The sequence below is a fragment of the Heteronotia binoei genome, chromosome 18 (assembly GCF_032191835.1).
Source record: "Heteronotia binoei isolate CCM8104 ecotype False Entrance Well chromosome 18, APGP_CSIRO_Hbin_v1, whole genome shotgun sequence".
Classification (NCBI taxonomy): Eukaryota; Metazoa; Chordata; class Lepidosauria; order Squamata; family Gekkonidae; genus Heteronotia; species Heteronotia binoei.
Genome location: NC_083240.1, coordinates 39,284,240 through 39,299,539, shown reverse-complemented (window position 1 = coordinate 39,299,539; position 15,300 = coordinate 39,284,240). Strand labels below are relative to the sequence as shown.

At 51.8% G+C, this 15,300-nt stretch overlaps 1 protein-coding gene across 1 annotated transcript; it reads right to left on the bottom strand.

Annotated features, from left to right (window-relative positions):
- Nucleotides 1–48: 48 nt before the first annotated feature.
- RFLNB (refilin B) lies at nt 49–14,988 on the bottom strand. Its single transcript, XM_060259186.1, has 4 exons — nt 14,779–14,988; nt 14,326–14,355; nt 7,231–7,337; nt 49–433 (listed from the first exon to the last, which is right to left on the bottom strand). The coding sequence occupies exons 1-4, from the start codon at nt 14,980–14,982 to the stop codon at nt 103–105; spliced, it is 672 nt and encodes a 223-aa protein (XP_060115169.1). The 5' UTR covers nt 14,983–14,988; the 3' UTR covers nt 49–102.
- Nucleotides 14,989–15,300: the final 312 nt, after the last annotated feature.

Here is a 15,300-nt window from a genome sequence, read left to right as displayed (position 1 = left end):
AGCTAGAGATGAAAGTCACTCGAATGGCAAGACAGGCCAAACCTGCCACCACCCCTTTTCATCCAGGACGGTGCAACGGAATGAGTGGGCGAAAGGGAGCAGTCAGCAACCTTCGGGGCCGTCATCGCTGCAGGAGCGCTCGGCGGACTCCAGCTCCACGCTGGACAAAAAACGCCGCGCGGCCTTCTTGCAATTGTAATCCAGTGTGGTGGTGTACACCGCCGTGGTGTGCTTGGGGTAGATGATGGCGGTGCTGGTGAAGTGCCGGGGCTTGGGGCGGGGCTGGAAGCGCATCTCGGCTTTGTAGCTGCGCCACGTGCTGTCGGGGACGCAGACGACCGTCTGGCTGCAGGAGGCCATTCCCAGCCCCATCGGCATGTAGACGTTGTTGATGAAGTGCTTCTCCGAGTCGTATTTCACCGAAGAGGTGTACCTGTTCGAGAGGTGGGAAGCGAGACGGTGAGCGGTCCTCCTTTACTGCTGGAGACAATGCCCGCCAGAAAAACTCGTTTCAAACTTCGTAGCTGCTCCAAACATTTCTCCTACATCCAGGGCTTTTTTTTAAAGCAGGAACTCCGTTGCATCTTAGGCCACACACTCCTGATGTAGCCAATCCTCCTGGAGCTTACAGTAGGCCCTGTGAGAAGAGCCCTGTAAGCTCTTGGAGGAGTGGCCTAATATGCAAATGATTTCCTGCTACAAGAGAAGCCCTGGCCGGAGCAATAATGAATGTTAAATTCTGCTAGGGACTAGAATGGCCACCTGTGTTTCTTGTATGTCTCCTCTACTTTTAACACACGTGTTCGTTATGCGAACAAGGTCCTGTAAGAAGAGCCCTGTAAGATCTTGGAGGATTGGCTATATAAGAGGGGTGTGGCCTAGTATGCAAAGGAGTTCCTGCTACCAAAAAAGCCCTGTGGCCCCCTTCCAGGTGGAACCAGCTATCAGATGGTATGTGGGCCCTGCAGGACTTATAATTTAGCTTTTTATTAGTCGGGTCTGTTTATTATTAAGACGAGCCCCGTGGTGCAGAGTGTTAAAGCTGCAGTACTGCAGTCCTAAGCTCTGCTCACAACCTGAGTTCGATCCCCGGTGGAAGCTGGGTTTTCAGGTAGCCGGCTCAAGGTTGACTCAGCCTTCCATCCTTCCGAGGTGGGTAAAATGAGGACCCAGCTTGCTGGGGGGAAAGTGTAGATGACTGGGGAAGGCAATGGCAAACCACCCCGTAAAAAGTCTGCCATGAAAACGTTGTGAAAGCAATGTCACCCCAGAGTCGGAAACAACTGGTGCTTGCACAGGGGACCTTTCCTTTTCCTTTCCTGTTTATTCAGGATGCCTCTTAGTTTTCATCCTATTATGTTTTTAATTGATGTCTGTTAATATTTTAGCTGCTGTTAGCTGTCTTGAGACCGCTTGGTGGTGAGAGGCAGGATATAAATCTAACAACAACAATAATATAAAATAGAGGCTGAGGCCTTTCCCTGTTATTGCCTCCTGGCTCAGGAATGCAGAGGATTAGTGCTAGTCACAGCCTCGGAGATGCATAGAGCCAGGACCTTTTCTTTTTGGTAGCAGGAACTCCTTTGCATATAAGGCCACACACCCCTAATGCGGCCAATCCTCCCGGAGCTTACAGTAGGGCCTGTACTAAGAGCTGCCCTGTAAGCTCTTGGAGGATAGGCTACAACAGGGAGGTGTGGCCTAATATGTAAAGGAGTCCTTGCTACAAAAAAAGCCCTGCTTACATCTATGGTGGCCAGGCTCCAAAAACTCTTTGGAATTTGTACATCTATGAAAGAATACATTCCTTTGTTCGTCATGACTATGGACTTATAATTTGTTTCTCTGTGAACTCTAATTACTCATTCTGGAAGCGTAGTGGTGTAATTCCCACCCGTGGAATTGTAAACTGGCAAGATATATATGGAATTGTCAACCTCGTCGTGTAATTGTTGTTTTGATTACACGGCTGTACTGCTGTTATTCATAAGAGTTGACAGTTACTGTGTTTAAGCATTATATTGTTGCATATCAGATCTACACACAGCTTGCTCTAGGTTAATTAACCTTGGCCGTGTTCCCTCTTGCTTTTCTCAAGTCTCCAGGCGGGGCCTGGAGATCTCCGGATGAAAGGGGTCTCCAGATGAAAGAGGACAGTCTTCTTGGAGAAAAGAACTGCTTTGGAGGGGGGGGGGGCTCTGTGACATCATATCTTGCGGAGGTCCCTCCCCCCCCCCAAAAAAAAAATCTCCTGGCATTTCTCAACCCTGAGGTGGCAGCTTCTATGACATCTTTAATTTAATTTGATTTGCAATTTATACTCCGCCCTATCCCGCAAAGCGGGCTCTTCCACTAATATTCTAAATCTTCCACTAATATTGCTTATTTAAAAGATCATGTGAGTCTGTGGCCAGTTCCAGACTCTATGATTCTATCCTCACCTCCAGCCTAGTCCTACAGAAAAGGACCCTGCCATGTCCCAACCCTTCCTTCCCCCAAATTTATTCAGTTCAGCCAGTTTTGTGTAATGGTTGTGCGTGAACTCTTATCTGAGAGAACCGGGTTTGATTCCCCACTCCTCCACTTGCGGCTGCTGGAATGGCCGTGGGTGAGCTATAGCTCTGGCAGAGTTGTCCTTGAAAGGGCAGCTGCTGTGAGAGCTCTCTCAGCCCCACCCACCTCACAGGGTGTCTGTTATGGGGGAGGAAGGGAAAGGAGATTGTAGGCCGCTCTGAGTCTCTTTCCTTGAAAGGGCAACTGCTGTGAGAGCCCTCTCCAGGCCACCCACCTCACAGGGTGTCTATTATGGGGGAAGAAGGGAAAGGAGATTGTAGGCCGCTCTGAGTCTCTTTCCTTGAAAGGGCAACTGCTGTGAGAGCCCTCTCCAGGCCACCCACCTCACAGGGTGTCTATTATGGGGGAAGAAGGGAAAGGAGATTGTAGGCCGCTCTGAGTCTCTTTCCTTGAAAGGGCAACTGCTGTGAGAGCCCTCTCCAGGCCACCCACCTCACAGGGTGTCTGTTGTGGGGGAGGAAGGGAAAGGAGATTGTAGGCCGCTCTGAGAGTCAGAGTGAAGGGCAGGATATAAATCCAATATTATCATCAACTTCTTCAAATCAGGGAATTCTTTGTACTGTCCCCAATAACCACCCTCCCTTGTTTCATCACAGGAATCTGTTTTAGTATCCACTTGAATCTATAATATATGTATTTATTTATAATTTAGATTTACATACCGCCCTTCTCTGAATTCGCAGAGTTCAGGGCGGTTAACAACAGAACTCTGCAATGCAGAAATTAAAGCAGCTAGAAAGAACGTCAGGTGGTGCCAAAGAAATCATACCATCTGCACTGAACTGTCTTGCAATAAGTAGGAAAAGCAGGGTGGGGGCAGGGAAGGGTGTGCCGAGGAAGGTGGTACCTTCCACTGTCCTCAACCAAACGCCTGGCGCAGAGGTGGTCACGCTTGCTTAACGTAAGAGCCACACAGAACAAATGCTTGAGAGCCGCAAGACATGAACATCAGATGTTTGAGAGCCACGAGGGAGGGAGGGAGGGAAGGAAGGAAGATGGAGGGGTGGAAAGAAAGCAACTTTAACTTTAAATGCATTCTCCAAGCTTCTGGCTGACTTTGAGAGACACACCAAATATGTGAAAGAGCAACATGTGGCTCCCGAGCCACAGTTTGGCCACCCTTGGCCTGGTGGGACATCTCTGCTTTGCACCCGTGTGGAACTGCACAAGATCCTGCAGGGCACTGATGCTGTTTGGCAGACGGTTCCACCAGTCCAGGCAGGAGGACAGCCAGCTGTCTTTAGGGCCAGGCTAGGGATCACCAGCAAGTTGTTCTCAGCAGAGCGTAAAGCTCTCTGGGGGGGACATACCAGAAGAGACAGTCCTGCAGATAACATGCAGGAACTTCAAACCCCTTTCTTCTGGGAAACAGTTTTCCTTCTTTACCACCAGTTCTGTATGCAACTCGGCCTCCTTTAGCTGACTGGTGGCTATACGTGCTGAACGCACAACTGCCTCCGCTACACGAGATCAGGAGTGGTCAAACCGTGGCTCTTTCACACAGAGTGTGTGGCTCTCAAAGCACAAACACCAGCGCCTCCTTTCACACAGAAATATTGCTTGAAGATTAAATGCATATACATAATCACAACCATGCTTGTCGCACTCACCGTCGAGAAATACTCTCCCCCGCTTAGCTCCGCCAGAAGTTTTATGTTGAGAGCAAAACAGTCAGTTTTTTAAAAGCGCAACATTCTGCACGAAAGAAATGGCGCTGCAAATATGTACTGGGAATATTCCTAGAGCTGAGAGCCAGTTTGGTGTAGTGGTTAAGTGTGCGGACTCTTATCTGGGAGAACCAGGTTTGATTCCCCACTCCTCCACTTGCAGCTGCTGGAATGGCCTTGGGTCAGCCATAGCTCTCTTATCTGGGAGAGCCGGGTTTGATTCCCCACTCCTCCACTTGCAGCTGCTGGAATGGCCTTGGGTCAGCCATAGCTCTCTTATCTGGGAGAACCGGGTTTGATTCCCCACTCCTCCACTTGCAGCTGCTGGAATGGCCTTGGGTTAGCCATAGCTCTCGCAGGAGTTGTTCTTGAAAGGGCAGCTTCTGTGAGAGCCCTCTCAGCCTCACCCACCTCACAGGGTGTCTGTTGTGGGGGGAGAAGATATAGGAGATTGTAAGCCGCTCTGAGTCTCTGATTCAGAGAGAAGGGCGGGGTATAAATCTGCAGTCTTCTTCTTCTTCTAGCTGGCTTGGGAAAAGGCTTTTGTCTCTTTAAATCACTTCTCCAAGCCAAGCCAGCCGGCAACTTGGAGAATGCATTTAAAGTTGCTTTCTTTCCACCTCTCCCTCCCCGATCTATTAGTCTTCCTTCCAGTGTTCCCTCTAAGCTGAGTTAGCGTGAGCCAGCTCACAGATTTTTAGCCTTTGGGTCACATATTGTTGTCTTCGCTCAGGAAGGATGACCCCAGAGCACACTAATTTATGCAGGAGCTCACAACTTTAAGACCAGCAGCGCACAAAGTAGAATTTGTGCTCACAAGATTCTGCAGCTTAGAGGGAACACTGCTTTCTTCCTTCCTCCCCTCCTTTCTTCCTTCCTTCCCCCCATCTTACGGCTCTAAAACATCTGACGTTCCTGTCTTGTGGCTCTCAAACATCTTGGCACTTAAATTAAGCAAATTCGGCCACTCCTACACTAGATGTTTTAATAGGCAGCGTTTCAACTTGTGCATCTTCGTCTTTACCTGGAAGGGACACCTGGGTTGCCAATGAATACTGTTATGTGCTCCCTGATTCCTCTGAGCATTGACAGGTTTCATGGGAAACAATGCGAGGTTTTTGGTGCAATCCTATGCTGAGTGACTCCATACCACTGAGTCTTGGGAACTGAGCGCCAGTGTGACGTCTTCGTGATGAGTGTTGTTGACCTGGGTGCGAATCCCCACTCTGCTACGGAAGCTCACTGGGTGACCTTGGGCCAATCACGCTCTCAGCCTAACCGACCCTCACAGGGCCGTTGTAAGAATAAAACAAGGAAGGAAGAACAGCTTCTGCCACTTTGAGCTCCGCAAAAGCAGATGCAATAAAAATTTACGAGAGATGTGCAGAATCTTGGATGGGACCCATCCCTCTCCTACGACCGGTGTGATTAATTATAAACACTTTGTAGAACTTTGAACCTGTATTTCTCAGACAGTGACCCACACTACACCGGGTAATTAGCCAACCTGGAAACGGATGGGTAGGGCTGGCCCGGCCACGAGGCAAACTAGGCCATTGCCTAGAGCGCTGGTCTTCTGGGGGAGCAGAATTGGGCATCTCCATGTGACTCGGTGATGTTATCAGTGGCGGCGGGGGAGGGCACCAGAGGTTAGCCTGGCCTAGGGTGCCAGACAGTCAAGGGATGGGAGTTTCAAAAGTATCTGGAATAGTTTCGGGAGTTACTGAAAAGAAGCAAGATCCAGGGGGGAAAGACTACCGTAGACTGCTAATCTCACTGTGCCGACCTGGATAGCCCAGGCGAGCCCGATCTCAGAAGCTAAGCAGGGTCAGCCTTGGCTAGTATTTGGATGGGAGGCCTCCAAGGAATACCAAGGCTGGAGAGCAGGCGCAGGCAATAGGAAACCACTTCTGAATGCCTCTTGCCTCGAAAACTCCACAGGGTCACCATTAAGTCAGCTGTGACTTGACGGCACTTTCCGCTAGCGGTCTAGTTGCCGTGTAAGTTTGGGACTGTGGCCAGTTTCTAGACACTCCCAAGGGTCGCTTTGTAGAAAAATAGGTGGTGGAGCTCATCCAGGGATTGTTATGCAGCTGCACCTACTATTCACGGAGAGCGAGTTTGGTGTCGTGGTTAAGTGTGCGGACTCTTATCTGGGAGAACCGGGTTTGATTCCCCCACTCCTCCACTTGCACCTGCTGGCATGGCCTTGGGTCAGCCAGAGCTCTGGCAGAGGTTGTCCTTGAAAGGGCAGCTGCTGTGAGAGCCCTCTCAGCCCCACCCACCTCACAGGGTGTCTGTTGTGGGGGAGGAAGGGAAAGGAGATTGTGAGCCGCTCTGAGACTCTTCGGAGTGGAGGGCGGGATATAAATCCAGTATCTTCATCTACCTCACAGGGTGTCTGTTGTGGGGGAGGAAGGTAAAGGAGATTGTGAGCCGCTCTGAGACTCTTCGGAGTGGAGGGCGGGATATAAATCCAATATCTTCTTCTTCTTCAATGGACAAGGTGAGGAGGAGGAGAGGGAACCCTCAGAAAGGTTCAGGAGCTGCACTCCTGCTGAATTCAAGGCCTGGACAAGCCCACCCCGTGACCAAAAGCGACTGCAGCCCTTCCTGAAGCTGGTCCTCCTGTAAACAGACAGTATCTTTGGGGCAGCATCAGAATCAGGGCTTTTTTTTGGAGCAGGAACTCCTTTGCATATTAGGCCATGCCCCCTGATGTAGCCAATCCTCCAAGAGCTTACAGGGCTCTTCGTACAGGGCCTAATGTAAGCTCCAAGAGGATTGGCTACATCAGGGGTGTGTGGTCCAATATGCAAAGGAGTTCCAGCTACAAAAAAAAAAAGGCCCTGATCAGAATAATCTTCAACCTACAGTTCTGTGCAAGACCTCTGAAATATGCTGCTCCAGAAGCATACCATCTTGGGAAGCCCTACTGGTCCTTCCTGCTCAACCACAGAACACCAGCAACCGTCAAACCAAAATTTACCTGACGTCCTTGGGAGGTAAAGGGTCAAACTCCACCCCTTCGCCGAAGGAAAGAAGGCACAGCCGTGATGGGCAACCGGGGAGCAGAGGATTCGGAGAGGATGCATTCTGGAAAAGCCCCAAAGCAAAGAGCCATTAGACCACTGCAGTCAACATAACTATCCATCATGAAAGAGACAATATGTGAAGGGAACTGGGTGAGGAGAAAAGCAAGAAATTTAAGCAGAGCCAGGTCACTTGAAAAGGAGCGAAGCGATCTCACCGATGCCAGGGGTGGAGTTCTAGCAGGAACTCCTTTGCATATTAGGCCACACCCCCTGATGTAGCCGATCCTCCAAGAGCTTACAGGGCTCTTTTTGGTACGCTCTTGAATGATTGGCTACATCAGGGGCGTGTGGCAAAGGAGCATATGCAAAGGAGCTCCTGCTTTAATTCCTAATATGCAAAGGAGCTCCTGCTAGAATTCCACCCCTGCCTGACGCCAAGTGGGCAGCCATGTCCGTCTGAAGGCACAGAGTCCCGTGACACCTTTAAGGCCAACAAAGCTTTATTCCGGTCATAAGAAATGAAAATCAAAAAGGGAGAATCACGGGGAAATAGGAAAAGACTGCAATTTGGTAACGAAAGCACTCCTAACGAGTTATATACTTTTATATCAAATATAAATAGGTTCCCGTCAGCAGTCCTTTTTGGTAGATATACCCAAGGATTTGTTTTTTGTGCGTCGAATCAAGGTGGAGTCAGCTGCCCACCTATTTCTTCATTGTCCTACGTATGATGAAGAGAGGCAGCAGCTGCCGATACCCCTCCTCTCACATTTGAAACCATTGGCGAATTATTGTAAATATGCCGAGGAGCAAGGGATGAAGTTTTTTATTGGCTGACAATTATGAATCCGCCTCACGCAAGGTTGCTAGGTATTGTTACCTGGTAATTAAAAAGCGTAGATCGTCCTGTAAATTGAGTTGTTAGTGAAGGATTAGTTCGGTCCGGAATTTTAGGAATTATGGCTGCAACTGTCTATTGCCATCTTCTTATACTGTATTATCTTATATTATTTGGTATGCTGGTCTTATGACTGTTTTCAATAAACTTTGTTCGGCATAATATAAACAGGTGACGTTCAACACGCAATTCGTGTAGTCAACTCACATCGGGTAAGACATATTCATAACACGGAACCCTTGCAACTAAGCACACAGAAACCTTAACTGCTCAGTTAAGGTTTCTGTGTGCTTAGTTGCATGAATTGTGTGTTGAACGTCACCTATTTATGTTTGATATCAAAGTCTATAAATTGTTAGGAGTGTTTTCATTACTAAATCATGGTATGTTCCTGGTTCCTTATTCGGGATATAAGCTTTTGTGTGCCCGCACATCCCTTGAATAAAACTCGGTTGGGCTTCAAGGGGCCCCTGGACTCTGAACTTTGTTCCAAAGCTATTCCCGTTAGTGACTTTAGGAGAACAGAACAGGTTTTTTTTCAGTCGTGTTTGCTCAGAGGTCGTGGGCTGTTTCACACGGAACTTGCAAGCAAGCCAACACTCAGCCCCACGAGCATCTCCATGTGACGCGACGTCAGTCCCATGATGGATGCAGCATCACAAAGGATGCTTGAAATAGTCCAGGGGTGGCCAAACGGTGGCTCGGGAGCCGTATGTGGCTCTTTCACACATTTGGTGTGGCTCTCAAAGCCAGCCAGAAGCTTGGAGGATGCATTTCAAGTTAAACTTGCTTTCTTTCCACCTCTTTTTCCTCCTTGCCCCATCTATTCCTTCCTTCCTCCCTCATGGCTCTCAAACAACTGATGTTTGTGTCTTGAGAGCCAGTTTGGTGTAGTGGTTAAGTGTGCGGACACTTATCTGGGAGAACCGGGTTTGATTCCCCACTCCTCCACTTGCACCTGCTGGAATGGCCTTGGGTCAGCCATAGCTCTGGCAGAGGTTGTCCTTGAAAGGGCAACTGCTGTGAGAGCCCTCTCAGTCCCACCCACCTCACCAGGTGTCTGTTGTGGGGGAGGAAGGTAAAGGAGATTGTGAGCCGCTCTGAGACTCTTTGGAGTGGAGGGTGGGATACAAATCCAATATCTTCATCTACCTCACAGGGTGTCTGTTGTGGGGGAGGAAGGTAAAGGAGATTGTGAGTCGCTCTGAGACTCTTCGGAGTGGAGGGCGGGATATAAATCCAATATCATCATCTTCTTCTTGCGCCTTTCAAGCACCCAACATTTATCCTATGCGGCTCTTACGTTAAGCAAGTTTGGCCATCCCTGAACTAGTCCAATGGATCTTGCTTTAACCATGTTGACAATCATCGTTTTAACAAACCAAGTGCTTCTAGCTCTTGTTGAACGCGCACTTCAGCCTATCCTGTATGTCATAAACATTTTCATTTTCCGCGGCTAGGGGGAAGCAGCAATTCGCTGAAAGCCACCAAGCGAAGTTGAGGCAGAAGAGAAGCCTGGACTCCTAAGGAAATTTTTGAGACAGGCAATTCCCCCAGAGAGGCAGCAGCAGCTACCGTCCTGGCATTGTTAAGAGACTTGGATCAAATTTGGGATCTCCCTGCCCGGCCCTTAAAGCTGATCCAGTCTTCAAGTTGCAGGGAAACTGTCTTTGGTCTCTGTCCTTGCTGCAGCCAGAGAGACTCTGAGTGGAGGGCGGGATATAAATCCAATATCATTATCATCATTACCGTCCTCCCTCCTATTTACTTTCCTCCCTCCCTGTCTTGTGGCTCTCAGACATCTGAGGTCCACGTCTTGTGGCTCTCAGACATCTGAGGTCCATGCCTTGTGGCTCTCAGACATCTGAGGTCCATGCCTTGTGGCTCTCAGACATCTGAGGTCCATGCCTTGTGGCTCTCAGACATCTGAGGTCCATGCCTTGTGGCTCTCAGACATCTGAGGTCCATGCCTTGTGGCTCTCAGACATCTGAGGTCCATGCCTTGTGGCTCTCAGACATCTGAAGTCCATGTCTTGTGGTTCTCAGACATCTGAGGTCCATGTCTTGTGGCTCTCAGACATCTGAGGTTCATGTCTTGTGGCTCTCAGACATCTGAGGTCCATGTCTTGTGGCTCTCAGACATCTGAGGTCCATGTTTTGTGGCTCTCAGACATCTGAGGTCCATGTTTTGTGGCTCTCAGACATCTGAGGTCCATGTTTTGTGGCTCTCAGACATCTGAGGTTCATGTCTTGTGGCTCTCAGACATCTGAGGTCCATGTCTTGTGGCTCTCAGACATCTGAGGTCCATGTTTTGTGGCTCTCAGACATCTGAGGTCCATGTCTTGTGGCTCTCAGACATCTGAGGTCCATGTTTTGTGGCTCTCAGACATCTGAGGTCCATGTCTTGTGGCTCTCAGACATCTGAGGTCCATGTCTTGTGGCTCTCAGACATCTGAGGTTCATGTCTTGTGGCTCTCAGACATCTGAGGTCCATGTCTTGTGGCTCTCAGACATCTGAGGTCCATGTCTTGCGGCTCTCAGACATCTGACGTTTCTTCTATGTGGCTCTTAAGTTAAGCAAGTCTGGCCACCCCTGGTCCAGGCCAACCCCCAAACCCCACAATTCCATCCCTGAAGCACTCGACATATGTGAAGCAGCTGCCAGATCAGCCATTCTTTGCCTTGCTGCCCCCCCTCCCCCATCACTCCCCCCACCCCACCCGCTGTCCATCCTCTCCACCTGTCGCCTTGCATTTCAAGGGCAAGCTCTTGGGGGGAGCAGCAACACTTAGGAGTTGCAGCCATCCACCTCTGCCCTGCCATCCCCTCTCACAGGACAAGCAGCTGTTGTCGGGGGACCACCCTGGCTCCCTGATGGGAATCACCACCAACAAATGCGGGCCAAGGTATTTTTAGCAGCTGCTGGCCTCCGAAGGCCTGGGGTGGAAGCCGGGGACACAGAGCAGAGGACCAGCCCTGGAGGAGGGAGGGAAGGAAAGGACAAAGAGCAACTCCTCGCTCTGCCAAGCAAGAAATCTTCTCCCCACCCCCAATCCTGTGAGTAAGCAAAAAAGTTATTCGTTTTTATTTCCCCATCATCTAAGAGCCAGTTTGGTGGAGTGGTTAAGCAGACTCTTATCTGGGAGAACCAGGTTTGATTCTCCACTCCTCCACGTGCAGCTGCTGGAATGGCCTTGGGTCAGCCGTAGCTCTTGCAGAGCTGTCCTTGAAAGGGCAGCTTCTGGGAGAGCTCTCTCAGCCCCACCTACATCACAGGGTGTCTGTGGTGGGGGGAGGAAGATAAAGGAGATTGTGAGCTGCTCTGAGACTTGGCGTGGAGGGTGGGATATAAATCCAGTATCATCTTCTTCTGTGTGGGGGCTGGGGACAGGGAGAAATCCCCACACATCCGAAGATCACCAAACTGGGTAGAGCAACTCCCCTTCACACCCGTTAAACCAAAGTCAGAGTCCAGTGGCAGCCGTAAGACCAATGAAATTTTCTTCTGGGCATCAGCTTCCATGTGCACACAAGACTGAAGCGTTGGTCCGAAACAGCAGAACAACATCTGAGTCCAATTTTATTCTGAAACTGGTCATGCACACGGAAGCTTATACCCAGGATTAAACTCGGTTGGTCTGAAAGCTGCCTCTGCACTCAGCCTTTGTTCTGCGGCTTCCGACCCACATGGCGACCCAACGGAACCGCCCCTAAAAGCAGCGTCTGTCGCAGCAAGATTCTCCCACACCTTCAGAGGGCCTCAGCGGCATCCAGATGCCAATAGCCACTTTAGGCTCATCCGTGTATTAACTAGCAAAATCTGCAGACTCTCCTGGAGTGGCATCAGTTTGACAAGAAAGCAAAACAGAGATGAAGACTCACGCCACCGTCCCGATCTGCCGTATTTACTCAAAAAGAGGACAACCCTGAACATGAGACAAGCTCTTAAATGAAAGATATACATGGAGAGCCAGTTTGGTGTAGTGGTTAAGTGTGCGGACTCTTATCTGGGAGAACCGGGTTTGATTCCCCACTCCTCCGCTTGCACCTGCTAGCACGGCCTTGGGACAGTCATAGCTCTGGCAGAGGTTGTCCTTGAAAGGGCAGCTGCTGTGAGAGCCCTCTCCAGCCCCACCCACCTCACAGGGTGTCTGTTGTGGGGGAGGAAGGTAAAGGAGGTTGTGAGCCGCTCTGAGACTCTTCAGAGTGGAGGGTGGGATATAAATCCAATATCATCTTCTTCGTCTAAGCAAGTTAGTGCTGGATAGAGTCGTAGCTTGTATGCAAATATAAGATAACCCTCCCCCCTTTTTTGATGGCATAACTGGAAAAAAAAACCCATAGTCGTCTACGTACAGTGTATCATATGAGGACGAAGATATTGGATTTATATCCTGCCCTATACTCTGAATCTCAGAGTCTCAGAGCGGTCACAATCTCCCTTACCTTCCCCTCACATACGCAACAGACACCCTGTGAGGTGGGTGGGGCTGAGAGAGCTTTTACAGCAGCTGCCCTTTCAAGGACAACTCCTGCGAGAGCTATGGCTGACGCAAGGCCATTCCAGCAGCTACAAGCGGAGGAGTGGGGAATCAAACCCGGTTCTCCCAGATAAGAGTCTGCACACTTAAGAAGAAGAAAAAGAAGAATTGCAGATTTATACCCCACCCTTCCTCCTGAATCAGAGACTCAGAGTGGCTTACAATCTCCTATATCTTCTCCCCCCACAACAGACACCCTGTGAGGTGGGTGGGGCGGAGAGGGCTCTCCCAGAAGCTGCTCTTTCAAGGACAACCTCTGCCAGAGCTATGGCTGATTCAAGGCCATTCCAGCAGGTACAAGTGGAGGAGTGGGGACTCAAACCCGGTTCTCCCAGATAAGAGTCCATGCACTTAACCACTACACCAAACTGACTCTCAATATTAAGCAATATTATTTACTGGGCAAACCCCAGCTAGGCCTTGGGCTCATACCCTCCTGCCACCAGTTGCCAGTCTCCGGTAAGGGTGAGAGGCCCAGAGGGCTGTGATCCTGGGAGCCAAAGCAACAGCCAGCAGGAGACCACAGGGCCGAGGAGCTGTAGGGCGCCTCTACAACCCAAATCCCATGAAAGCATTTGGGAAGATGGCAACACACTTCTTCGGCATCCAACGAAACCCCACAGGTTCGATGAAGATGTAGCAGGTCTCCCTCCCCGTGATTATGCCCTTTTCTTCGGGGAAGGGCTGCACCTACCCGCAAACTTGGGCTGCTTTTCCAAACCTCCAAAGCTGTCCTTCTGGCCTACCTGACAAGGGTGGTTTGTCACCATATGGGAAAGCCCTGGGAAGTTCTGCCGAGGCGCTCGTCTTTTCTTCTTAGCCTGAGTGGTGTTAGGATTCCCTGGGCAGTGCCTTCCCCAGCTGGGCGCTGGGGCAAGGCTGCTCCTGTGGAATCTCTGCCTGCCACGCCACATACCTGTTCAGGGAACAGGCAAGAGGCAGGCAGCACATTCCCCAGCAGGGTGTTGGGGAAAGGCTGAGCCTGTTGAATCTCTGCCTGCCATGCCACACAGCTGTTCAGGGAACAGGCAAAAAGGCCAGACATCTGGGGCCAGCGAGGCGCTAGTCTTTTCTTCTTCTTAGCCTGTGTGGCGCTAGGATTCCCCAGGCAGCACCTTCCCCAACTGGACGCTGGGGCAAGGCTGCTCCTGTTGAATCTCTGCCTGCTGCACCACGTACCTGTTCAAGCGACAGGCCAAAGGCAAGCAGTGCATTCCCCAGCAGGGTGCTGGGGAAAGGCTGCTCCTGTTGAATCTCTGCCTGCCACACACCTGCTCAGAGGACAGGTCAAAGACAGGAAGTGCATTCCCCAACAGGAATGCTCCTGTTGAATCTCTGCCTGCTATGTCATGCACCTGTTTAGGGGACAGGCAAGAGGCAGGACACTGGGAAGAGATTGCTCCTGTTGAATCTCTGCCTGCCACGACACGGACAGGCAAAAGGCCGGCGCCTTCCCGAGGAGGGCGCTGGGGAGTGGCTGCTCCTGTTGAATCTCTGCCTGCCACGCCACGCACCTGTTCAGGGGGCAGGCAAGAGGCAGGGCGCTGGGGAGAGGCCGCTCCTGTTGAATCTTCGCCTACCGCGCTACGCACCTGTTCAGGGGATAGGCAAGAGGCAGGGCGCTGGGGAGTGGCTGCTCCTGTTGAATCTCTGCCTGCCACGCCACGCACCTGTTCAGGGGATAGGCAAGAGGCAGGGCGCTGGGGAGAGGCCGCTCCTGTTGAATCTCTGCCTGCCACGCCACGCACCTGTTCAGGGGGCAGGCAAGAGGCAGGGCGCTGGGGAGAGGCCGCTCCTGTTGAATCTCTGCCTGCCACGCCACGCACCTGTTCAGGGGGCAGGCAAGAGGCAGGGCGCTGGGGAGAGGCCGCTCCTGTTGAATCTCCGCCTGCCGCGCTACGCACCTGTTCAGGGGGCAGGCAAAAAGGCCAACGAGGCGCCAGCCTCAGTCTCCCCTCTCTGGGTCCGCAGATCCCCTCAAACTCCTAGCAGAAGTGGGGGGGGGGGTCCCCGAGGCCACCGCCTCCCCGAGCCTTCCCTTTCCGCGCCCCCAGGAACTCACCCTGGCCGCGGGGGGCTTGGGGTCCGCCGCTCCTCCTCCAGCCGGCTCCTCCGGCAGCAGCCCCCCGTTGGAGGCGGCAGGCAGCCAGGTTGGGGGGCTGGGGCTGGGCGGCAGGCCGGAGTCGGGGCTGTCGAGGGAGCGCTCGGCGCGCCGCTTGGCGTCGGGCAGCTCCGGCACCTCCTGCAAGCTGAGCCGCCCCACCATCGCGCCCCGCGCCTGAGCCAGCCGCCGCCGCTCTGGCCGCCACCAGGCTCCGCCCGGCCAGCAGCCCCGCGTCGCCCCGCCCCGCCCCGCCCACCGGAGCCCGGCCTGCAGCTCGCTCGGCGCCAACGCCAGGCCCCTTGCCCAGCCGGGACTAGCGCAGCTGCTCTCGCTCTGCATGCACCGGCGCCCGCTCTTCCTGCTGCTGCTGGGAACTACAGCGGGCCAGGGGGCCGGAATGAAGTGGGGTTGCCAATCTCCAGGTGAGGCAGGACAAGCAGGTCACAACGAACCTCCGCGAGAACCAGCCTCCCCATTAAT

Coding starts and splice junctions, on each gene's coding strand:
- RFLNB (XM_060259186.1), bottom strand. CDS start 14,982: ATGGTGGGGCGGCTCAGCTTGCAGGAGGTGCCGGAGCTGCCCGACGCC. Junction 14,356..14,778: donor CCAAGCCCCCCGCGGCCAGG/GTGAGTTCCTGG, acceptor GAGATTCAACAG/GAGCAGCCACTCCCCAGCGC. Junction 7,338..14,325: donor TCCCCAGCGCCCTGCCTCTT/GCCTATCCCCTG, acceptor GGGCTTTTCCAG/AATGCATCCTCTCCGAATCC.